This window comes from Saccopteryx leptura, chromosome 9 (genome assembly GCF_036850995.1).
Source record: "Saccopteryx leptura isolate mSacLep1 chromosome 9, mSacLep1_pri_phased_curated, whole genome shotgun sequence".
NCBI classification, from domain to species: Eukaryota; Metazoa; Chordata; class Mammalia; order Chiroptera; family Emballonuridae; genus Saccopteryx; species Saccopteryx leptura.
In genome coordinates this window covers 22,647,822-22,672,695 of record NC_089511.1, presented here as the reverse complement: position 1 = coordinate 22,672,695, position 24,874 = coordinate 22,647,822, and the positions used below count along the sequence as shown (strand labels likewise).

At 46.7% G+C, this 24,874-nt stretch overlaps 2 protein-coding genes across 3 annotated transcripts in view; both read left to right on the top strand.

Annotated features, from left to right (window-relative positions):
- LOC136380711 (IST1 homolog) overlaps positions 1 to 24,874 on the top strand; it is a 450,214-nt gene that overhangs the window by 153,160 nt on the left and 272,180 nt on the right. The window lies entirely within an intron of this gene.
- On the top strand, positions 9,928 to 23,152 carry MARVELD3 (MARVEL domain containing 3). Of its 2 annotated transcripts, none has more exons than XM_066349189.1 (3): positions 9,928 to 10,375; positions 12,248 to 12,381; positions 21,193 to 23,152. In XM_066349189.1, exons 1-3 carry the CDS (start codon positions 9,960 to 9,962, stop codon positions 21,828 to 21,830), a joined length of 1,188 nt encoding a protein of 395 aa, XP_066205286.1. In that variant the 5' UTR covers positions 9,928 to 9,959; the 3' UTR covers positions 21,831 to 23,152. The 2 variants fall into 2 exon arrangements, with proteins under 2 accessions (XP_066205286.1, XP_066205287.1); XM_066349190.1 differs by lacking the exon at positions 21,193 to 23,152 and adding an exon at positions 16,688 to 18,405.

Genomic DNA, 24,874 nt, shown 5'->3' with positions numbered 1-24,874 from the left:
AAGGAAGGAAGGAAGGAAGGAAGGAAGGAAGGAAGGAAGGAAGGAAGGAAAAACCGAATGGTTCTCAATGGGGTGCCTCACAGAACTAGTGAAAAACACGGATGCCCAGTCTCCACTGCAAGCCGGCTGTGTCAGAGCACAAGTGCACACCGTCTCTCCTCAGGGCTAGTCTCAGGATGCACTTCCCCAAGACCAGTTAGTATCCCACTTTTCCAGTTTAAGCAAACGCAATGTCTTTGCATTTGTACTTTCGTAGAAAACTATGCTATTTTACAACTCTGTAAATAATAAGGAATTAAGAGCGATGCAAAAAAAAGGAAATCTTGTTTGTAGACATGCAGATTTGATCCTGTCTGGTAGAGGCTCAACTGATTTGCTTTCCTTCTTTGGAAGAAAGGAGTTTTGCCTCCTTTGTACATTCATCTCATTATTCCTGATCCATATAGGTCTGTTCTTCAGATTCTCTCCTGAACCTGCTAAAACATCAGCCTGATTCCCTCAGAGATTTTGGAGTTTTAAAAAAAATCTTTAGCATATAGTCATTTTATACCTGAACAAGAGTCATGATTTTACCTTTTTTGGAAAGTTACCTCGAACCCTCCATGGCAAGTACTCGGTCCGACCTCGGGCCACCTGCTATTCATGCTTTCTCTTTCGGTTGCACGCTCGGAATTTCCCAGGAAAGGGCTCCTGTCCCTGTAACCTTTCACAGGATGCAGAAAGTCTGTCCCAGTGTCTCTGGAAGAACAGTGGAATGACCAAAACACGTTGTATTTTTAATAAAGGCAATAGAGAAGTCAGGGCATTAGTTTCTAAACTTTTCTTCCACAAAAACTAAAAGAACAGAACAGAAACTAAACTAAAATTCCAGAAACTCATCAGATTTTCATTGGGCTCTAACTCACAACTGCCTTACAGACTTGTTTACTTACTCCTTCCTTACTCATTAGGTCGATTTATTAAAAATTGCACATATTAGGCCCTGGCCGGTTGGCTCAGTGGTAAAGCGTCAGCCTGGCATGCGGGGGGTCCCGGGTTCGATTCCCAGCCGGGGCACAAAGGAGAAGCGCCCATCTGCTTCTCCACCCCTCCCCCTCTCCTTCCTTTCTGTCTCTCTCTTCCCCTCCCACAGCCAAGGCTCCATTGGAGCAAAGTTGGCCTAGGCGCTGGGGATGGCTCTGTGGCCTCTGCCTCAGGCACTAGAATGGCTCTGGTTGCAACAGAGCAATGGCCCAGATGGGCGGAGCATCGCCCCCTGGTGGGCATGCTGGGTGGATCCCAGTCGGGCGCATGCAGGAGTCTGTCTGACTGCCTCCCCGTTTCCAACTTCAGAAAAAAAAAATTGCACATATTAGGATTGTTTTACTGTTAATGCACCTTATGCCATGTGGCACCTTATGCTATAGAAAATATAAGGTCTCTATGACCTTCCTCAGTTCACAGATTCAGCTATAAGAAACTAATGTTATTAACCCAACAATCAGTTAATTGAACCATGTATAATGGCATAGAGATTGTCACAGAGAGCTGACAGGCTAGACAGAGGGACAGACAACACAAATAACTATATAATTTCAAAATTTGAGAACAACAGATGAGATGCATGTTTTGAACCAAAACTGTGATAATTCAAAAAAGGAGAGGCCAATATGGGCTAAGTCACAGAAGGTTTTCTGGTTATCGTCTGCTGAGTGGCAAATCAGCCTTAAACTTAAGGGTGTAAGAGAACCATTTACTATGCTCATAGATTCTGTAGGTCAGGAGTTTGCAAGGGCCCAGTGGCAATGGCTTGTCTCTCCTCCACAGCGGTAGGAACTGAGCACCGGAACGAACACCTGCACGTGGCTTTTCCACGTAACCTGTGATTCCTTACACTACTGTGGCTGGGGTTTAGGGTGGAGCACCCGTAGAGACAGCCAGGCAAAAGCTGTATTGCCTTTTATGACAAGCCCCTGAAGTCGTCCAGTGTCACTTCTGCCATATTCTATATAGGGCTAGCTTCACAGTGCAGTCACACAGGGTCTCATGCTTAGAATAGCCCTCTGCTAGGTTTAACACACCCTGTCACCATCTTAAAGTCTTCATACTTTAAAAGGGGCATACTTTATTTCACATGGGGCATGGGAAATGACGGAGACAGTCCTAATTCTCTTCATCCAGGTCATCTCAAAAGCGTGCTCTAAAACGGGTAGAGGCCCTGGCCGGTTGGCTCAGTGGTAGAGTGTTGGCCTGGTGTGCGGAAGTCCTGGGTTCGATTCCCAGCCAGGGCACACAGGAGAGGTGCCCATCTGCTTCTCCACCCCTCCCCCTCTCCTTCCTCTCTGTCTTTCTCTTCCCCTCCCGCAGCCGAGGCTCCATTGGAGCAAAAGATGGCCCAGGCACTGGGGATGGCTCCTTGGCCTCTGCCTCAGGTGCTAGAGTGGCTCTGGTCGCGACAGAGCAACGCCCCAGATGGGCAGAGCATCGCCCCCTGGTGGGCGTGCCGGGTGGATCCCGGTTGGGCGCATGCGGGAGTCTGTCTGACTGCCTTCCCATTTCCAGCTTCAGAAAAATACAAAAAAAAAAATATACAAAAATAAATAAATAAATAAATAAATAAATAAATAAATAAATAAAACGGGTAGAAAGTTTTGTGGGCGGCACTGACGGCTCTGTGGAGGTAGGGAACTGGTCAAGTGGTAGGAGCCCCTCTCTGCTAGGCTGTGTGTTCCCCCAGCATTCCGCTGGCTGGGTCTAGAAGTTAGAAAGCTGGACTGATACACTAATCCAGGGATGGGCTTTTTGCTGAGCAGCTGGGTTGGAAGGAGGGGCTAGGAGGTTATCAAGGGTTTTGATGAGAAGGCAGTTAAGATGGTTCATCAAGGGATTCAGACTGAGAAGAAATATCTGTTAGAAGGGGGAAAAACTAAAGATTTACGGACCACAGAGACCTAGTGATGTCAAAGAACAGGTGTGAGCGGACTGAAGGCAGCGGCGTGCCAGAACCAGCTCACACCAGCTCATGAGAGCCAACTGTTACATTCTCAGGAATTCTGTGAGCTGGTTGTTAAACCACTGGTCACTTGAAATTAGGCATAGAGAGAGTATTGACACCATGGAAACAAGGGATATTGGGCTTAAGATTTCAGAGATGGGAAGTTCTGTGTGATGATCATGTTCTACACTGCTAGCTAAGGCCGTGGGGCGGCTGAAGAGGACAGGAGGTTGAGTTTCTTGGAATGAAGTGAGGCCAGTGTGTTCATCTTGTAGCCTCAGTGCTGATGATGGCAGGGCTTGGGATGGAAGGAGGTGCCAATGTCTTCAGTGAAATGGAGAGTCTAAGGCAGGGGTCTCAAACTCAACTCAGCATGTGGGCCGGAAAGCAAGATCACAGCCGTTCGGTGGGCCGCACTAGGTCTACAAAAGGCAACTGTTACGCAACACTTTTTAGTGTCACAAAACGACCAGAAACTGTAGTTTGCATCACAACTGCTGTTAACTAAGCTAATATCTAGCTAGGATGCTAGAGAAATGAAAAATACAAGTAGGCCCCTAGGCTTACTTAATTTTATCCAAAATATTTTGAACTTCATGGATTAGTCTGCGGGCCGCACAAAATTGTTCGGCGGGCCGCATGCGGCCCGCAGGCCGCGAGTTTGAGACCCCTGGTCTAAGGGGACACTTTATGACATTGTCAAAGCAAACCAGAAACTCAATGAATAAGCCCTGTGACAAAGACTTCTGACTGTCCGCCATCATCTACTCTCTCCCTCTTTTTTTTTTTTTTTTTTTTTTTTATTTTTCCGAAGCTGGAAACAGGGAGAGACAGTCAGACAGACTCCCGCATGCGCCCGACCGGGATCCACCCGGCACGCCCACCAGGGGGCAACACTCTGCCCACCAGGGGGCGATGTGCCCTGGCCGGGAATCGAACCCGGGTCCCCCACATGCCAGGCCGATGCTCCACTGCTGAGCCAACAGGCCAGGGCCCCTCTCCCTCACTTTTATAGCATAACCTCTCCCAGAAAAATTTTTAGCTGGGTACATACCTGCACTTCCCAGCATCCTATGCAGTTACCTATGATCATGTGATTATCTTCTGGCCAACATAATGTGAGCAGAAGTGATGTCTGCAACTTTCGTGTGTGTGTGAAAGAGTGAGAGAGAGAGAGAGACAGGAAGAGAGATGAGAAGCATCAACTTGCCTGACCAGGCAGTGGCGTAGTGCAGTGTTTTTCAACCAGTGTGCTGTGAGACATGGTCAGGTGTGCCGTGGGTAAATTAAACATGGGTCCCCAAACTACGGCCCGCGGAGGTTATTTATCCAGCCTGCCGCCAGCCACCTCCATCCGAACATAAACATTCCCCTCACAATCCAGCTATCAGCGACAGGAAGAGTGGAGGCACAGGGAACGCTCACTGACCAATCACCTTCTAGGATTCATCCCGACCACTAGCGATGAACCAATAGTAGGCCGCCTCTCATCCACACCCAGGAAGGTCCCGCTCGGGCTGCCGCGCACTTGTCATTGTGTGGCCGCGGCAAGTAGTTGAAGCTGCTACTCCTCCCCATGGTCCCGATTTCTAATCCTGGTCAGGACTGGAGGTAAATGTTGCCACCACTAGATGAAGCCTCAGCTGGTTATATCTATCCTGATGGTGTATACAGATATTTGATCTTTTTCTTTTTAAAAGAGGCCCCCGCAGAAGGTGATATACAATGCATCACAATGCATCACAATGTTATCTAACTTTAAAGCTAAAGTTTGCTGATCTTCCTTTGGACAGTTTTTGGTTATCTGTTGCCAAGGAGTTCCCCATTCTGGCCAACAAAGCTATTTTGACATTGCTCCCGTTTTCAACCACATATCTATGTGAGCTGAGCTTCTCAAGCTTGACTGTGATAAAAACTAAAAACAGAGAGAGACTTAGAACTGTTGAGGAAGAGCTTCGTGTGTGTCTTTCTGCCATTCCTGCCAGGATATCCCTTTTGTGTTCATCGAAACAGGCCCAGGTTTCACACTGAGTATAAATACATTTAGAAACTATATTATTAACTATATGTATAATATGTACTGTGTTAGAGAGTCATTTTGTGTCATTTTGGTAGGTGGTGTGCCCCAGGATTTTGTAAATGTAAAAAATGTGCTGCGGCTCAAAAAAGATTGAAAATTACTGGCATAGTGGATAAAGCGTCAAACTGGGATGTGGAGGACCCGGGTTCGAGACCCCGAGGTCGCCAGCTTGAGTGTGGGCTCATCTGGTTTGTGCAGCTTGGACCCAAGGTCGCTGGCTCGAGCAAGGGATTACTTGGTCTGCTGAAGGCCTGCGGTCAGGGCACATATGAGAAAGCAATCAATGAACAACTAAGGTGTCGCAATGAAAAATTGCGACTGATGCTTCTCATCTCTCTCCGTTCCTGTCTGTCTGTCCCTATCTATCCCTCTCTCTGACTCTGTCTCTGTAAAAAAAATTTTTTAAAATAAACAATGCAAACCAAAATCTATGGGGAAAAGCAGTCCTAAGAGGGAAATTCGTAACATTATAGGAATTTCTCAATAAACAAGAAAAATCTCAAATAAACACTCTAACTTTAAAAAAAAAGAGAGAGAAGCATCAACTCATAGTTGTGGCACTTTAGTTGTTCATTGATTGCTTCTCATACGTGCCTTGACCGGGGGCTCCACCCGAGCCAGTGACCCCATGCTCAAGTCAGCAACCTTGGGATCATGTCATTGACCCCCACGCTCCAGCTAGATGAGCTTCTGCTTAAGCCGGCGATGCCAGGGTCTTGAACCTGGGACCTCAGTGTCCCAGGTCAACACTATCCACTGCACCACCACTAATCAGGCATGATGTCTGCAACTTGTGGACTTTGCTCTTAAAGGAACAAGGTGAGCCACTCCTGGTACCCGTTTCTTTCCTTCTGATGGGCTGGAATATAGACACTGCTATAAGGCAAGGGTGACACCTGAAGAGTGGCAGAACAATCTAGGAGCCTAGAGTTGCAAGAACTTCACAGAGTAGAGCCACCAGATCAGCCCGGACTTTTCCAAGAAAGAAATACACTTTCTATCATGTTTGTTTAAGATACTGTTATGTTGGGTCTCTGGCCCAACCAATCCATCTTATCACCTAACTAGAACAACCCTCAAAGGAACAGGGACGATTCTGAATATGGAAGTTAACAGGACGTTTCTGTGTGGGGCTGAGGAGTAAGCATTCTCCACCTGAGGGAACATCAAGGGAAATGAAAACTTCAGAGAAGAGGAGGCAGGTTAGACCAGGAGGCAATGCAGTTCAGTTACAAGCTGAAGCCAAAAAAATTTGATGCACATATTAGGATATCCTGATGTCGAAAGCACGTAGGAGGTAGTTTGAAGGGACTCCAATGGCCCAAATTTGGGCAATTTTTAAATACCAAAAAAAAATATTAATGAATTATTGAGATAGTAGGGGAAATTTGGATATGAGCTGTATTTTTTATAATAATATTATATCAGTGCTAAATTTCTAGACTGTGATCCTTGTAGAGGGGTTATTTAGGAGAACATTGTTCTTTTGAAGATGCATGTGGAAGTAATTATATTTAAGGGGACGAGATATGTGTCTGGAACCTAAACTGAAATGTTTCATCGAAAAAAAGTTTACAGCTATAAATATAAATAGAACATGATAACTGGTGTATGAAGGCAAAATGTGTGGCAAAATGATAGTAATTAGTGTATGAAGGTGAAGACACAAAACAAAAACAAATGAAACAAAAAGGTGAGCTGGAATGGGAGGTTATTTATTCAAAAAGAGGGTTCCGGAGGCCCAGAGGGAAGCTCTGAGAAGGCTTTTTCCATTTTACAAACTCTCCTGTGTCTGTCTGTTCACCAGGGGTCCTCAATCGCTACAGCTGTCCCAGGTTCAGAATGGGGCTTTGCTCAGACACAAGTATCTGTGGACAGTCCTACAATTGGACCCCATCCTCTCCACCCTGGGAAGAAAGGCTGCTGGAACTCATAGCAACGCTTCTGTGGATGAGGGCTGAGGTCTGGGCGGGTAGGCCTGGTAATCCCACCCGTCTGGGTTTCCTCCTTCCTCACCCCTCACTTTTTAATCCGCTGGCATTTTAGCTCTAAAAGTCAGATTTCCCTGTGGCTCTGCCCAAGGCCTCCATCTTCAGTCTCCCTCCCTCCCTCCTCAGGTGAGCCCCTGCACTCCAGCCCCCTCCCCCACCCTCCCTGCTACACACACACTCCAGTCATTCAGATACTCAGTTGCAACTAGACATCTATACTCCGGTGATCACAGCCATCTTAACATGTCCAAAATGGGACTCTCCAATTTCCCCCAGACCTGGTTCTCATCAGTACTCCCATCTCGGTAAACGGCACTTCTTACTTCCCCTCACTTACTCACATCCAATCCATCTTGTAAATTCTTCCTCCAGTGGACCTGTCTACTTCCTACCGTCAACTTGGTCACCATCACCCCTCAGCTGGATCACTCCCAGCTAAGTAGCTTCCTAACTCATCTCTTGCCTCTAGCCTGGCCTGCTGAAGTCCATCCTTCTCACAGAAGCCAGAATCATCTTTTAAAACATAAATTAGAACAAGCACTCTCCTGGCTTGAACTCCTCTTGAGATAAAAATGCAATCTTCACCACGGATATCCTTCACCATCTGCCGGCTCCACCTATCAGCCTCATCTCGTCCCTCCTCACTCTGCCCACAGTATCCTTGTTGTCCAGCTCTGCATTATTTGGCTTCTTTCTGGAACATTCTCTCAGCTATCCCCAAGGCTTCCTCCTTCCCATCCAGAATTCAATTCCATCGTCCCCTTCCCAGCACCATATAAAGAAACCTGTCCTCCCCCTTAAATTTTAGACATTGTTAGCCCTGGCCAGTTGACTCAGTGGTAGAGTGTTGGCCTGGCGTGTAGATGTCCTGGGTTTGATTCCCAGTTGGGGCACAAGGAGAAGCGACCATCTGCTTCTCCACCCTCCCTCATGTCTGTCTCTCTTCCCTTCCCGCAGCCATGGCTTGATTGGAGCAAGTTGGCCCTGGGCACGGATGGCTCCACCGCCTGCCTCAGGTGCTAAAATAGCTAGGATGCCGAGTGACAAAGCAAGGGCCCTGATGGCCAGAGCATCACCCTGGTAGGGGGCTTGCCAGGTGGATTCCAGTCAGGGTACATGCAGGAGTCTGTCGCTCTGCCTCCCTGCTTCTCACTTAAGGGGAAAAAAATTTTAGGCATTGTCTTCTCTGTTTATTGTCAGTTCTTCCCTGCTCCCCAACCCCATATACCCCCAAGACCAGAAGCACCACACAGGTAGGATTCACCAGTGTATCTTCAGTGCCTGCTAGGTTAGGTGCTCACAGATGATTGTGGAAAGAATTCATTTACAGATAGCAATTTTCCATGTTTTTAAATATTCTTGATTACAGCCTGACCAGGTGGTGACACAGTGCTTAGAGCCTCGACCTGGGACGCTGAGGACCCAGGTTTAAAACCCTGAAGTCACAGCTCGAGTACAGGCTCACCAGCTTGAGAACAGGGTCACCAGCTTGAGTGCGGGATCATAGACATAACCCCATGGTCACTAGCTTGAGCCCAAAGGTTGTTGGCTTGAGCAAGGAGTCACTGACTCAACTAGAGCCCCTGGGTCAAGGCACCTAGGAGAAGCAATATGAACAACTAAGGTGCTGCCCAAGGCCTTCATCTTCAGAGTCTCACAACCGCTGAGTTGATTGTTCTTATCTCTCTCCTTTCCTGTCTGTCCCTGTCTGTCTGTCTCTCTAAGAAATAATAATAATAAAAAGCTGCCAATTCTCCTTGTGATAGCTCCTAAAGGACTGAACTGGGGTTGGGTTGCATTCGCAGGGATTTGGAATGGTGTTGGTGCCAACTTGGACTTGGTGAACATGTTAAGGACACTACTCTTTTACGGATTCTTGTATTGGCCAAGAGTTTGCTTAAAGGCTTTAGTCACAGTAAAAATATATATATATATACATACACACACACACACAATATATATATGACGGGATAAAGAAGATGTGGCACATATACACTATAGTGTATAGTTCTACTCAGTCATAAGAAATGATGACATGGGATCATCTACAACAAAATGGTGGGATCTTGATAACATTATACGGAGTGAAATAAGTAAATCAGAAAAAAACAAGAACTGCATGATTCCATACATTGGTGGGACATAAAAACTAGACTAAGAGATATGGACAAGAGTGTGGTGGTTGGGGGGGGGGAGGAGAAGGGGAGGGGGAGGGGGAGGGGCACAAAGAAAACTAGATAGAAGGTGATGGAGGACAATCTGACTTTGGGTGATGGGTATGCAACCTAATTGAATGACAAGATAACCTGGACATGTTTTCTTTGAATATATGTACCCTGATTTATTGATGTCACCCCATTAAAATTAATAAAACTTTATGTATATATTTAAAAACCCTGCCAATTCTGTGGGGTTCGTCATTTTTAAAACATTCGTCAGGGTCTATTGCAATAAATCAATGGGCCTCAAGCCCCCCCTACAGCACTGTGTTCTAAAGATAGTAGGAGAGGGAAGGAAAGAGAAGGGTACAGGGAGGGATGGGTGACTGGGTGGGTGGCTCAGTGGATGGATACACTCTGGGAGAGTAAATCACCAACGTACTGAGATAGTGAGAGCTCGCTTCCCTACGCCGCTCACCTTGAGGGGCCACGGAGGGGACACTTCTGGGCAGACGGGCGCGGAAGGTAGCGGTCGTTGGCTTCCCCGGGTGTACAGCAGAAAAGTCTCGCACGCCTCCGGCCGGCGTGCGCGCAGGTGAACGCCCCCAAGCCCCAGCGTGGCCAGTGCGTGTCCGCGCAGGTGAGCGTCCCGCCCCGCCCGCCGCGCTCCGCCCCTGGGCTTGGCCACCTGCCGGCGAAACTTGTGCTGATTCTTGCCCTCGGGTGGTTCTGGGGCGGGGACTCGGAGTCGGGCCATGGAGGAAACGTCGGGGACTCGCGAGTCCCGTACACGGCCGAGAGAGCGGGACCCAGACCGGCACCCCCGTCCGGACCGAGACCGCCACCCACGTCCGGACCAAGACCGCCACTCTGAGCGACAGCGGGACCGAGCAGGGGACCGGCGCAGGGAGAGAAACGGGGGCGAGCGGAAGGACAGGGACGGGGACCGGGACAGGAGGCGGGACCGAGACCCCCGCCAGGACAGACACAAGGTCGGGGACCGTGGCCCTGGTGAACAAAGAGTTTGGGAAAAACCCCGCCAGAGCCGGACGCCGGATGGACCCTGGCGGCCCACCTGGGACGCAGCCCCGCCCCCTTGGCCCGCGCCTTGGGAAACCCCGGAGTCACCGCACCGCAGGAAGGAGGGCACCGGGCGGCGCGGACCAGAGAGGTGAGATGGGGCTGAGCAGGGCCTTGCGACCTCGGCGCCGGGGACCCAGGCCAGTGTGCGCCGCTCTGGGACTTGTAAGAAGCGGGTTTAAAGGGAGACAGTGCCATTGCTTTGCGCACTTTGAGGTGACTTGGGAGCCAAGGAAAAATCTTACGTGCCCCTACTTCTTGACCCGAACCCGATTAATAAAGCAGAAACCACCCATGTTAGCAGTGGCAGAGCCTGGGGACCAGGTAAAGTGAGAGAGAGGACTTCAGGACAGGAAAGGGGAGGGGTGGGAAGATTAGGTAGCTGGGGTTAACCTGAAGCTACTCCCCGACACGCCCCCCTCCCCCCCCCCACACACACGTGGTCACAGGACTGCTCTTTAAGGTTTCAGAACCTTTTCCTGTGTTCCTACCTCAAAGTCCCCTTTTTGGAGGCCAGGGCCTAATAAAGTCAGCCCCATGTTGGGTTAATAGTTTAATGTGCAACCCCTTCCAGGACCGAGTGTATTTCAAAAACAGCAGGAAGAAGCCGCACTTGTAACAAAAAAACTAAACCTACCAGAAAAAACTGCCCATTGAAGGGCAGAGATTTTCCCCCTTTCATCAGTGAGGTCTTTCTGGGCACCTTCGTTCCTATCCCATGATTGTTTCAGACGTCCCCCGCCCTCTGTCTGAGCAAACTTTGCCATCCCTGCCTGGTGAACAGAGTTGATGGCATTGTGGTGATATGGGAAAGGGTAAGGATGGAAGGGAGGACAAGAGGTGGTCCTAGAGCCCACCAAACATCCCATCCAACTCCACAAATATTACTGAGTGCCCAGATTGTATGTATGTCAGTCTATTAAGGAAACAGACAGGATCTGGAGTGATGACTTCCTTCTAGGTTTTTTTTCTTTTTTTGGTTTTTGTTTGTTTTTTTACAGGGACAGAGAGAGAGAGGGATAGACAAGACAGGAACGGAGAGAGATGAGAAGCATCAATCATCAGTTTTTCGTTGGGACTCCTTAGTTGTTCATTGATTACTTTCTCATATGTGTCTTGACTGTGGGCCTTCAGCAGACTGAGTAACCCCTTGCTGGAGCCAGTGACCTTGGGTCCAAGCTGGTGAGCTTTTTTTTTTTTTTTTTTTTTGCTCAAGCTGGCGACCTCGGGGTCTCGAACCTGGTCCTTCCGCATCCCAGTCCGACGCTCTATCCACTGCGCCACCGCCTGGTCAGGCTCCTTCTAGTTTTTGACACCTGCCATCTTTAAGGAGTCAGGCTCCTCTCTGCTGTGGGATTTGTGGGTTTAAGCCCAGACTCTCTCCCTGTTGTGTCCACACAGCGGGAAAGCTACTATCCTGAGTTTATATTACATTATCTAAAACCAACTAGCCAAACTATGACAGAAGGTGTGCCCAAATAGAGTCATAGGGACTAGCTGTTGTTTCCCTGATAAAAGTCACATTGCATTACAACTGTGTGACCTGGGAAAATACAGAGCTACATTTTAGCTTGCCTTTGAAGTCAGTTTCTCATCCCCAGCCTGGGCATCAGAGTCCTGTGAAGGCGAACTAGTTGAAGTGGCCTGGTCCGTGCTGCACTGAGCAGCTCACTAAGGCTGTTCCCATCTACCTGGTAGGATGGCGCCTCTGGCTGACAAACAGCATTGAAGGCGGTGCTTAGAATTGCAGGGATAAGTAATGGGGGTAATTAGCAGCGTTGGGCCAAGTTTTTGGATGCCCTCTGGGGTCACTAAACCAGAGAATTCCCTGGAGGATGAAATATGCAAATTTTATTTCTGTTCTGCACATTGTTTGATGTCTGGACAGCATGAGGTGTCCAGAGTTCTAATACTGAACAAGCTATTGAAATTGAGGCTCCCTAATGCTCATGGATGTTTTTAGTTATAGTGAACCCACTTCCGGGAGATATCTGCCCTCCAACCCCAGGCCCAGACGAGAGGAAGTGGAATACTACCAGTCAGAGGCCGAAGGACTCCTGGAATGCCACAAATGCAGATACTTGTGCACTGGGAGAGGTGAGCCATTTTGGAGGCCGTCTGGCCATGTATGGTTGCTGGTGGTTCTGGAAGGGGTCTGAAATGGTCAAGCAAAAATTCAAGCAGATTTGGATTCCAGGCATTTTCATTTCCATGCCTGCATAAGGGTCTCATTTTCTAAACAAAGATAGAAATGTCTAAAAGGTCTTAGATTTCCCACGCTTTTCCCCAAAGATTCCCTGATGTCTGGTGAGGCAGACAGCCATGTTTGCATAAGTTCCAGGTGGACTTCAGGGGTCTACATGGTAGAGTCAACTACGAATTAGAGGTGGAAGTCAGCTGGAGGGAGCAGCTAGGTTGCGGTTCACAACAAGAGATCTAACACCGGAACATTCCATCGTGGCTTCTAAACTTTGTTGGCCGAGACCCTCAGTGAGAAATATATTCTACATTCAGACCAAGTTCACACACATATACACAAATATGTTGTGAAACGGTACTTACCCTATTACATATCTGGTGCGTGGATGATTTCTATTCTATTCTGTTTCATTAAAAACAAACCAAAAGCAAAAAAAAAAAAAAAAAATAGACAAACAAAAAAACCCCCTACACTTATTAGCACCCAGAGTTTGAAAACACTTAACTGATGTCATGTGCTAGCTCCAAATGTGGGTTTCCAGAGCCCCCATGCTAGCACCAGTCCCAGCCTTGCCAGCAATGAAGAAAATCTGGTTTGTCAGGGTGAGCCCTTCTGACTCACGTGGTTGGGTGAGAAATGTTCCTAGGCTGCAGATGAGTAAGGGCGGAAATTTCTCAGCCTAAGGGAGAGAAATCATGGAACTTAAACTTGAAAATGTGTTTTAGGGTGATTACAATGATATGCAGGATTACAGGATTACGTGGAACTTTCATTGCAGAGCTCTAGGCAACCCTGGTACAAGAACCCTCACTTTAATTCACATACGTTGGCACTACTTCATTGCTTTTCATTTTCAACAACTCCTGAGGCCCAGAGAGATACAGTAAGTCACCCCAAGTCACACAGCGGTTAAGTAAAAGGGCTGGAATTGAAACTCAGAGCCTGACTTTTAAGGCCGGAAATGGTCTGCTTGCTGGACCTTTCTTCTTTTCTTGATGTCAATGATAGAAATAAGCCAGGCTGGTGAACAGGTTTCTCTATAAAGGTATGTTTTCCTCTGTGGTTGGTTTACCAGGAGGAGAAGGCAGAGCTTAAGGCTCCCAACCAAAACACACCTTGATTCACCTTTGACTGCTTCTGTCTGTTTGGCTTTGGGCCTAGAGGTTGGGTTTCTGAGTCAAGACAGTGAAAGGATGGTTCAGCAGCCAGCGGCTAACAAATGAGGGCTTGTGGAGATAGATCTGTGCACGCGCGGAGACCCAGATAAGTACACAGTGTGGTGTTGTGCTGAAGCAGCAGCCCTTAGACACCAGGAACTTGCCTCAAGCAGGAAATGCGTGCCTGGGTAAAGGTCACCCGTCTTAGCATACATCTTTTATGATTTCTTTTCCTCACCCATGAAATCGAGTCTGTCTCCAGCTTCCGGGGGGAGGGGAGGGGGAGGCCAGGAAGGTTGGGCTACGAGTCACCCTAACTTAGGACGTTCAGTGGAACACAGGGAACACCGATGGGAAGAGAGAGGCCCCCAATCCACTTTTTAGGGCAGAGACTAAAACCTTCAGGTGCTGAGGATAAAGATGAGCTGAAAAAGAAGTACAAGTGTCACGTGTGGCTGTCAGATCACCAGGAATCCTGTCTGTGTGTAGGTTGTGCTCATTCAGTATTTGGAGGGGCCAGTGAGGAATTCCTGTCCCCTGGGAAGAAAGCACATTTCCTGCGGCGCTCCTGGCTCCCGCAGTTCGCCTCTGGAGCAGCGGCTCCTTGCCCTTTTGTTCGCTCCTGCTCCCTCTCCCTTGAGACTCTTGGTGCTCCAGTCACCGTGGAGAAGATTGCCGGAGAGCTGGGCCAGTGTAGCCAGGAAGTTGCGAGAGAAAGAAAAGAAAATTAAAGAAAAAACAACAACCATGACGATGTTTACATTCAATTTATAGCCTTACTTGGCAAAGCATCTTTAAAGGTTTAATTTTATTTTCTCCAAAAAGGTTGTAATCTCTTGAGTCTGTGGTGCTTGTCTCTCACTTGGAGCCTGGAGACTTGGGTGTTGAGATGCCTTCCCACAGCCGGTGATACTGACTTGTGATCACGCTGGAAAGATTCAGGGACATTGTGCTCCCCCTCCCTCCAATTAATATTCTCAGTCTCCCCTTTTAGGTATTTATTTAATACCCTAACCAGGTACTTATCTGGACTGAACTAATGCCAAGATTTCAAACCACATTTTTGACTTGAAGATGTTAGCTCATGAACAGATCTGAAAGATTTAGCCCAGGTCAGAGGAAAGAAGCCACTGCTTCTTAGGAGAGAGGGAGGGGCTATCAGAGAGCCAGGCTCCTTCAAGGGGTCAAGAGGTCCCGGCGAGCCTCTGAGCCTTTATTTTGAAAAATGGATACCCCTGGACATCCCTCCCAGCCCCGGTGACTCTTTTCTGGTTTTATTAAAAGTAGATCTAAGGGCTGTGGGAGCTCTAGTCCTCCCCACACTCCATTAAGAAATACATATATAGCCTATATTTGTTTCCATTAGTAAAACATTGGGAAAAGGCTAAATGTCCTTTACATTGGTGTTATGTAAAATCATCGTGGTATTTTTTACATCCCTTAACATTATTGAGTAGGTTTATTTTTGCTGATAGAGGAAATGTTCACACTGTATTCTTCAGTGAAAAAAAAAGATAAGTTATATAAATAATAGAGTAGGACCTTATTCTTATTTAAACAAGCAAATGAACAACAGCAAAAGTTATGCACATACAGCAGGAAAGTCCAGAAGAAAAAACTGTGTTTCTTTTACTATTGTTTGGAATTTAGATAATTTTTACATTATATATTTGTTTTATCTACATTTTTTTTGTAAGTGTAGATTACTTTTATAATTAAAGAAAACAATCATGCAAAAAAGAAAAAGAAAACAATCATGCAATTTGCATTTTCGGGGAAAATTGTAGAGGGTAGAGATACTATTTGAGAGTTCATCATCTCAGAGAATGTGTAGACGGAACACACCTTCAGGTATAGACCAGATGGACCCCGGACCCAGAATCCGGTTCTCTACTAGGGAGATGCTGACAGCCTGCCCTCCGCGTCAGCTGACCCACCCAAACCCTTCCAGCAGGCACAGTGCCCACCTCAGAAGCACCCCAGCTTTCTATTACGCGGAGAAAAGGAAGCCACACGCTAAAGAGTACATAACTATAGATTCCATTCACCTGAAATTCTAGGAAAGGCCGACCTGTTCCTAATGGCAGAAAGCACGTCAGCAGCTGCCTGAGGAGGAAGGCGAGGGATTGACTACAAAGGTCAGATTTCTAGGGAGCTTTCTGGCAGGTGAAATGGTCTGCGTCTTGATGATGATTATGCGATTGATTACATGCCAGAACTCAAGCTGTATGCTCAAAGTGGGTCATGCTGTTGAGTATGAGTTACGTCTCAATAGAGCTGATTTTAAGGTAAGCAGCTAGCTTTGGTGGAAGACTTGGAGTCCTTTCCTTGTCCAAAATAAAGAAGCCAGGGGCCCTGAAAGAATCCAGCTCAGGGAAAATACCATGGCCCAGATGTGCTCCTTAGGAAAACAAAGTTACAGTTTAAACATACGGAGTTAAAGTCTAAGTAACAGTAAAACCAATTATGTTTCTGTAATTCAGTAAGCCTGATGGGTTTAATTAACTTAATCGCTCCTGTTTCTAACGCATGCGAACCACAGGTAACATTTTGATGCATGTCTTTCACACTTTTTTCTAACTTCATTATATTAAGTTCTGCATTATAATTTCCTTCAAAGTTGGAGATGTTGCCTCTTTCAAAGGGAAGAGAGCCACAAACCAAATCTAAAGAGGAGGTAACACTTCTTTAGACTTTCCGGCTGGGAAGGGCTGGGGCAGAGAAAGTTCGTGCCTTCCAGATAGGATGCCTTTCTTTCTGCTCGCTGGCCTACTTTCTCCCACCATCGCCCGCGCCCCACCTGGGGCAGGCTGCTTTGCTCCTTTTGAGAGTGACTCTTTTCAGTCCAAAGTATGTCTCACATCATTTCTGGAGAGCACAGCTTCCTGCCGCCATCCAATGCAGCTTTGGCAGCCTGGCCTTCTAAGGGGGACAGAATAAAGAGCCAGCTGTGGTTTGAGTTGCCACAGTGTCGATGCCTCAAGGTGGACATCTCCCGACTGCAAAACCGTGTCTCAAAAAACGGTAACACACCCTTTTTTTGCAGCCTGCTGCCAAATGCTGATGGTTCTGCTGAACTTGCTGATCCTGGCCTGCAGCTCCGTGTCTTACAATTCCACAGGGGGCTACACGGGCATCACCAGCCTGGGGGGCATTTACTATTACCAGTTTGGAGGGGCTTACAGTGGTTTCAGTGGTGCTGACGGGGAGAAAGCGCAGCAGCTGGACGTCCAGTTCTACCAGCTAAAGCTGCCCACAGTCACGGCCGCCATGGCCTGCAGTGGAGCCCTCATGGCCTACAGCTGCCTCCTCGTCGCCGTGGGTGTCCTGCGTGTGCCGTGGCATTGCCCCCTGTGGCTGCTGCTGGAAGGCGTGCTAGACGTGCTCATCGCCGCGGCGTACGTGCCAGCTCTGTACTTTTACTTCCACTCACTCGCGGCCGCTTACGCCTCGCCGGTGTGTAAGGAGAGGGAGGCGCTGTACCAGAGCAAAGGCTACCGCGGCTTCGGCTGTGCCCTCCATGGCGGAGACATAGGAGCTGGCATCTTTGCTGCCCTGGGCATTGGGGTCTTTGCCCTGGGGGCCGTGCTGTCCATCAAGGGTTATCGAAAGATCAGAAAGCTCAAAGAGAAGCCTGCAGAAATGTTAGCATTTTAAAAAAGGCTTTTTAAAACGTTCCGCCAAATGTAAGTGACATAAATTACTCTCAATCATGTCTTTCTTGGAATATGTTGTGGAACTTGTCACAGCTTGAAAATAGGCCAGCTTTGGTATCCAGCTACGGGTGACAAGGACCGTCATTCTGAGCTGTAATAACCCTGCTTCTGGAGTCCTCTGCTGGTGAGGGACTAACCAAAATTATATCCTATTTAAAACAAAAACTGGAGCACAAGACCCACAAGGAAAAGGCATGTGCTGCAGCAAAGTGCACTTCTTGATTAAATAAAGGGAGATAACCCAAGTGTACTCAGAGAACCTTCTCTTCAAAGTCCATGAAAAGCCCCGTGGACATGAGACTTTTCAGCCTGAACTTTTCTAAGCACAGCTGTCTTAAGCAGATTAGCCCCGAATTTGTTCCACGTTGAACTCTGTGGCCTTTCACTTCCTTGATGCACTGGATGGAGGGGGTGAGGATGCTGGAGTACTATTCCTGTAAAATTTAAGTTGGAGGTAGACGTGGGCTGAGGAAACAGGAATCAAATTAATGTGTTGGGTTGCAAAGAAGCTATTCTAACAAGCCCCCTACCACTGCCTTGAAAGCTCAATAAGTGTTTTGTACCTCTTATAAATGTACCATTGTACGAAGACTAAAACCCGACATCTGGAATTCAGGATCCATGCAGAATAAAAGAATGTGAACTCTTTCCCAACAGAAGAATGTTACTTTGGGCCAGACAACTTCATGGGTTCTCAGTACATGTTAAATTATGACTTAAAGTGCATTACAATATATTCTTGGTCCAAGTGAATATGTTCTTTATGTGAATCTAATAAAGATCCAAAGAAAATTTTACTTTAGAGGTGACGGTTCTCTTTACAATAGGTTTATAATATTATTCTCTTAAATACAAGCAACATCACATTTGAAAGGTGAGTTCCATTGGGGTTTAGGAAAGGAAGTGTGTGTGTGTGTGTGTGTGTGTGTATACACATGTATGTTCTTGTATATGATTTTAAAATTTCTTAAAGAATACATAAGAAAGCATTAATAGTATTTGCTTCTGAAGAAAAGGAGATTAAAAAGTTTTCATTTAATGCATGGTTTGACTGCCCATGTATTAGTTTTATTTTAGGTAAATAAAAAAATTTGACCTGTTCTCCTCACTTCTTCCACATTTCCAGTGCAGAGGCAGAAGTAGATGTATAATTAAGCAGAGTATTACATGGTCAGCCACAAAAGCAGCCCCACGGGGAAAGACATTCTTTACAACAAAACTCTCACGTCTCTATCAGAGTCTCCACGTCCCTCCGTAGAGCCCTCAGCTGTCTTTCCAGTGACTTGTTCTCTCTCACCAAAGAGATAAACCGCTAGCTCTGGTCAGCCTATTTTATTTCTTTTATCCTGATGTCTGTGACTCTTTCTGCGCTAACAGCCTCTTGGCAATACCTGAGCCTGTTTAACACTGACAGCTAAGCAAGGTCAGTCTGGCCGGTGCTGTGGCAATTTTCAGTGGCCATATTCTTTCAATAGACCCAGTATCACGAGACTCAGCAACAGGCCATTCTTCCTTTCAATTGTTGCAGTCAGTGGGTTGGTTGACAAGATCTAGATTTATTCTATTTCAGCAGATATTTGCTGTTTGGATTATGACTCCACTTTTAACAGAATCTGACCCAGAAGGAAACGTTCAGGTTTCCACATCTTGTAGTCGGACAGTATTACCTTTTTCTCCACGGGGGGGGGGGGTGTGTGTGAGATATTAACATGTATACAGAAGGAAAACCAAGGCAGAGAAAGGCGTCGGGGTTGGAGGGACTCATTCCCTATGAATTGGAATGATGTCTGGGTCAATTGACTTGCTCTGCTGTAGGGAGAACATGGCCAGTAGCTTCAGTGCCTGGGCGGAGAGTGGGCAGTTCTGATCTGATGTTATTTTCAGATTTAAATTAGAGGAATGTAGCTTCTCAACTGTCAGAGCCCTTGACTGCTGTGTCCTGTGGATCTCCTAGGAATTTGTGTGGGCCCAGAGGGAGACAGGATCAGCAAGCCCAGTAGCTGCTCCCTAAGTACGTTATTTAGAGATACCGGTCTTTTACCCACCCAGTTCATAACTATGGTACTCCTAGAGTACTAGAAGGTTTTCCTGATTTCTGAGAAGCCACGCTTTTCGCAAATTTTGTCCTATTAAATCTCTCACGAAGCCCCTTCCATTTTATAAACTGAGTAGCATTACCACCCACTTTTATAACATTCTGTGATTTTTTTCCAAGTATTTCATGTGCTTGTTTTCATTTGGGCTTTGCCATAGCCCTGTGGGATAAGACAGGCGAGCGTTGTTTTCATTCGTGAGATGAAGTGTCTGAGGCTTAGAGACAGTGAGTGACTTGGGTCAAGGTCACAGGCAGTAAAGAGTAGGATGTGAATCTGGAGTTCCCACTCTAGGTTAATATGCTTTTCTCTTAGTTCCATCTCTGAACCCTGAGACGATGGCGGGAGAACTTCTCGCAGAAGTATGCCTTGAAGAGCCGGGGGCCTGTCAGTTCCAAATGAGAGCTGACCTTGGACAAGAAGACATTCATCTCCTTCCACCTGTTGACTCACGCTGCCCCATGACACTTGTTGGTTCTTTAAACTTGTAAGAAGCCCCCAAGGAGACAGGCTACGTGTCCATCAGTAGGATCCTGAATAGACTGGTCCATCCACACAATGGAGTTGGAGGCCGCACAAGAAAGAATGTTGACACTGTAGGCGCTGGTCTGAAAACATTACTAGGAAGAGTAAATAAAGAAAGCAGGGTGCAGAATAGTATATGTGGTTTGCCTCCTTATGAAAAAAGCAGGGAATGGGGGGATGAAAGGCAGATTTGTGCTTTTATATGCCTAAGGGAACTGGGTAAGTTATATTAGAAAATTAGGAAAGTTGCTGAGGGTAGAGAATAGGGTGGACAGGGACATAGTTTTCCTGATTTATACTTTTTTATATCATTTAAAAATTTTAAATGTGAAATAATAGATTCATAAAACATTACAAAAAAAAAATACAGCAATCCTGTGTATCCTAAAACCCCATTTTCTCCAATAGTAACATCTTATAAAACTATAGTATCACAACCAGGAAATTGACAATCTCCAAAGCTTTGCTGTCACTAGTTTTACACGTGCTCATGCCTGTGTGTGTGGTTCCCATGCAGTGTCGTGTGACCACCATCATAAACAAGTATAGAATGTCCCACCCTCAGGCGTCCCTGTGCTCCCGTTCCCCTCGGCCTCCCCCACTCCCACTCACCCCCAGCTCCCAGCCACCACAGGTCTGTTATTCTCCACCTCTGTCATTTGGTCACTACTTTGAGACTGTTACATAAATGCAATCATACAGCATGTAACCTTTGAGACTGGTTGGTTTGTGTTTTCCCCCACTCATCATAATTACCTTGAGACCCATCCAAGCTGTTGCCTGTATGAACAGATGGTTTCTTTTTATTGCTGAGTAAAGTATTCCTTGCTGTGGATGCACCGGATTGTTGAACCATTCGCCCAACAGAGGGCATTTGTGTTGTGTCCGATATTTGGCTATTATAAATAAAGCTACTGTGGGCATTCGTGTACATGCATTTGTATAGACCTGAGTTCTCATTTCTTTAAGATAAGAGCTCAGGAGCACAATGGCAGGGTCACATGGTAAGTGTATGTTTGTTTTGTTTTTATGCCAAAAACTTTTCCTTAGTGACATTTTGATTTTTCAGATGTATAACTATTGAAAAGCAAACCAAGGATGCTAATGTTGAATCTGACTGTGTCCTTAAAATCAGGTCTCCAGTATGTCTCGAGTCTGCTGGAGCGTTTTCCCGGTGAGTGCTGTTAGTGTTAAATCCCCAATCTCTCTCCTCGTAGGTGTGGTACAGATAGTGGAGGTGATTCTGAATGGGATGGTTCTCATGTGTATCGTGGCCTCCTACTTTGTCCTGGCTGGATTCAGTGCCAGCTTTACCAGTGGCGGCGGCTTTGGGAACAACTATTACTCACCATTCGAGGGCACCGAGCTGGAGCAGGTTCGGCAGCTGGACCAGCAGTACACAGTCCTCCGGGCACCCCTGATATACGGCGGCGTGGCTGTTTCCCTGGGGCTCGGTGTCCTCACTATGGGTGTCTTACTCCAAGGAGCCAAGAGTCTAACCAAACTGCCAAGGAAGTGGCTTCTCCTGGAGGCCACCTTCAGCCTCCTGGCAGCAGTGGGCTATTGCATAGGCATTGGCATTTACCTCCACGTAGCCTTGCGCATCAATGCCACGGACACTTGCAAAGCAAGAGAGCGGCTCTATGCTCGCAAAGGTCTCACCTGGATGAACTGCCAGCTGACAGGCACCGATGGAGCAGCTGCCACCTTTGCTTGTCTTCTGGTGATAATGTACGGAGTCAGCGTGGTGCTGGCCCTGCGGAGCTACCGAGAACAGAAGCACTTGAAAGACAGCCGAGAACAGCACAGAAATTCCAGCGGGGCACCGGAGTATCTGTGGTCCGGGACACTCTGAGATCTCCTGGAACCTAAACGTCAGCCCCCTCCCTTATTTCTCTCAGAAAGACGGGTCCTATAAAATCACGTTTGACACTGGTCTTTTCACATACTTGGTTTTTTAAGTGCTTTCTTGGTACCAATGCAAAGTGAGATGGTCATCTCATTTGTCTATCACCGTGGTGTCTAGCTCAAAGCTTGAAGAAAAAAGATCTCCACCTTTGCTACAAAGTGCATCAGAAGTTTGGGTATGCCCTTATGGCACTGGCTCCCTTGCCAAAGGTAAGGTTGTGATGGCCGTGGCTGAGTAGCCAGAGGAACTCTGAAAGTTGAGAACTACACACACATCAGGTAGAGCAGGCCCAGCATTATAATAGAAGTAGCTTCCCTGTCTTACCTCTTCAGAGTCACCAAAGGAATCCTGCCATTTGCCCTCCTATTGGTACTAGGGAAATCATTTTAAAGCAGTGCGTGAATTCTAAGTGAGTAATTATATTCTGATCCTCGCCTGGAGGGAAACTGTTCTGCCCATAGGGCAGTGTACCCGGACTGCCTGGGTCTCAAGGAGCTGCCTTCCATGCGTGATGGGGGTCTGGATTTCTCCTATGTGCTTGTTCCTCCTCGGGATTCCTGAATTAGAGCTGAGAGAAAAACTTTTTTTACTGATTTAGAGAGCGAGAGAAATTGGTTGTTGCACTTATTTATTCATTACTTGGTTGATTCCTGTATGTGCGCTGGCTGGCATCAAACCCGCAACCTTGGTGTACCGGAAAGATGCTTGAACCAACTGAGCTGCCTGGCCAGGGTCTTGTTTTTTTGCCAGCATTTCAAGTTACTTTTTTGTTGCAAGTGATTCATTCAACTGGAATTTAACTTTCCTGAAATATGTTTTTTTTTAATATGAGGCTCCCAAGTCCTAGCCAGATAGCTCTGTTGGTCAGAGCATCATCCTGAAGCTCAGAGGTTGCTGGTTCGATCCCCAGTCAGGGTGTATACCGGGACAGCTCGATGTTCCTGTCTCTCTCTCTCTCTTTCCTCTCTCACTAAAATCAGTAAGTAAAAATAAAATTTTAAATGAGGCTCCCAAATAGTGAGAAATTGAAATCATCAACTTCTTAAATGTGTTATTCAACTATTCCCAAGATAAAGCAGTTAATTTTACTAGACTAAAGGCTTATAGGAGACTTCATTGCTGCATTCCCCAACAGGACTCGATAGAGTAGACCTTTAAAGGCAGATTGTAACCTCTCAGGACCCTGAATTGTTTCATAATGTAACATCGTGAACACCAAATCTTAAAAATAAAGTTCAATAAATTTAAAGTTTTATAACTGTTCTTATAATTTACAACTAGTCTGATTTCCAGTTCATGTGAGATGCAACTAGATATACATGTTATAGTTTTCTTTTTATATAATTTTCCTCTTGCTTTTCAATAGCTAATTCTTTTTTCATATATATATTAGCACATGAAATAGACAGGAAGGGAGAGAGATGAGAAGCATCAACTTATAATTGTGGCACTTTAGTTGTTCATTGATTGCTTCTCATATGTGCCTTGCTGGGGAAGTGGGGGGGGGGGGGAGGCAGCTGAGCCAGTGACCTTTAGGCTCAAACCAGCAACCATGGGATCATATTAATGATCCCACGCTCAGGCTGGTAAGTCTGTGTTCAAGCCAGCAACCTCGGGGTTTCCAACCTGGGACCTTAGCATCCCAGGTCGACGCTCTGTCCACTGCGCCACCACCCATCAGGAATCTTTCTTCATATTGTTCTATGTTCGTGTTATAAACGATTAAATTATTAATTCAAACCAAACTTTTAGAAATTTCTAAACAGCAATTTTGATCTTACATTCTCCAATCTATACAGTATGAAATCAGCAAACATAAGTTTCAACATCTGCCAAAAATGACTGTTAGAAATCTCCCCCACTCCATCTCTCAACTCCTCTCCTCCCTGTAATATATCACCTATCTTTGCTCCTCTCCAATCCTCTCAATAGCTAATTCTTCTATTTAGGCAAAGGATCAAAACGGAACCTCATATAGAAATGGGAAATTACCTAGACTAGACTCTTAGGAAAAATAGGGCTCGGAGGAAAACAACTAGCAGTCTACCTTGCCACAGAAAGGCAGTCCCTCTCTGTATCACCCTTGGCCCCACAGTTTCCACTGAGCAGTATACAAATAGTTTAACTGCAAAAAACAAACAAACACATCTCCCTAAACCAGGGGTCTCAAACTCGCGGCCCCCGGGCCGCATGGGCCCGCCCACCTATTTTGTGCGGCCCGCAGACTGGCTCGCAGATTAATCCACGAAGTTTGATTAATCTGCGGGCCGCACAAAATTGGTGGGCGGGCCGCACGGCCGCGAGTTTGAGACCCCTGCCCTAAACAATCACTTCTACCACACACACTATTCTCACCTAGCACTTATTCCCAGATTCCCTGAAACGTGTCCATGTCCAGGTCCTGCTTGATGAAATGCGGGTTTTGGCCTGTCTGACCCCAACGTGGTGCCCAGGCCTCACTATAACACTGCTCCTCCCAAGATTCAGCTCCTCTCCAGTGATTGGAGCCCATCCATCACTGTAATCACAGCCCCACGCCTGCAGTTTCCAGCCACATCTTACTTCCTGCCCCTGTTGAGGCAGGTCAGGAGTCATCATTCACATTTAACATGAGGTAGCAGAGGTTCCAGGAGGTAAGTGGTTTGCCCGATAGCCGACGTTTCACGGCTGCTCACTATGTGCCAGATCCACACTGAGCCAAGGAAGCATTTTGCAACATGTCCTTTAGGCTCAAAAGTTAAGACAGATTCTATTATCTCTATTTAACAATCGAGAGGGAAAAAAAAAGGAGAGGTTAACTTGCCTAAAGTCAAACCTAAGCAGCAGAGGCAAAACCTAGGACCTGGTGAATCGTGTTGTGACTAATGTACTCTTGTGGCCTTCAGTGCAGCTGTCAACTGGCATCACAAGAAGCAGAGAACACAGAGAATTTCACTTGTCACCCTGGAATAGGGAGGTGTGTGTCTTATGGAACTGAGGCATTAAAGGTA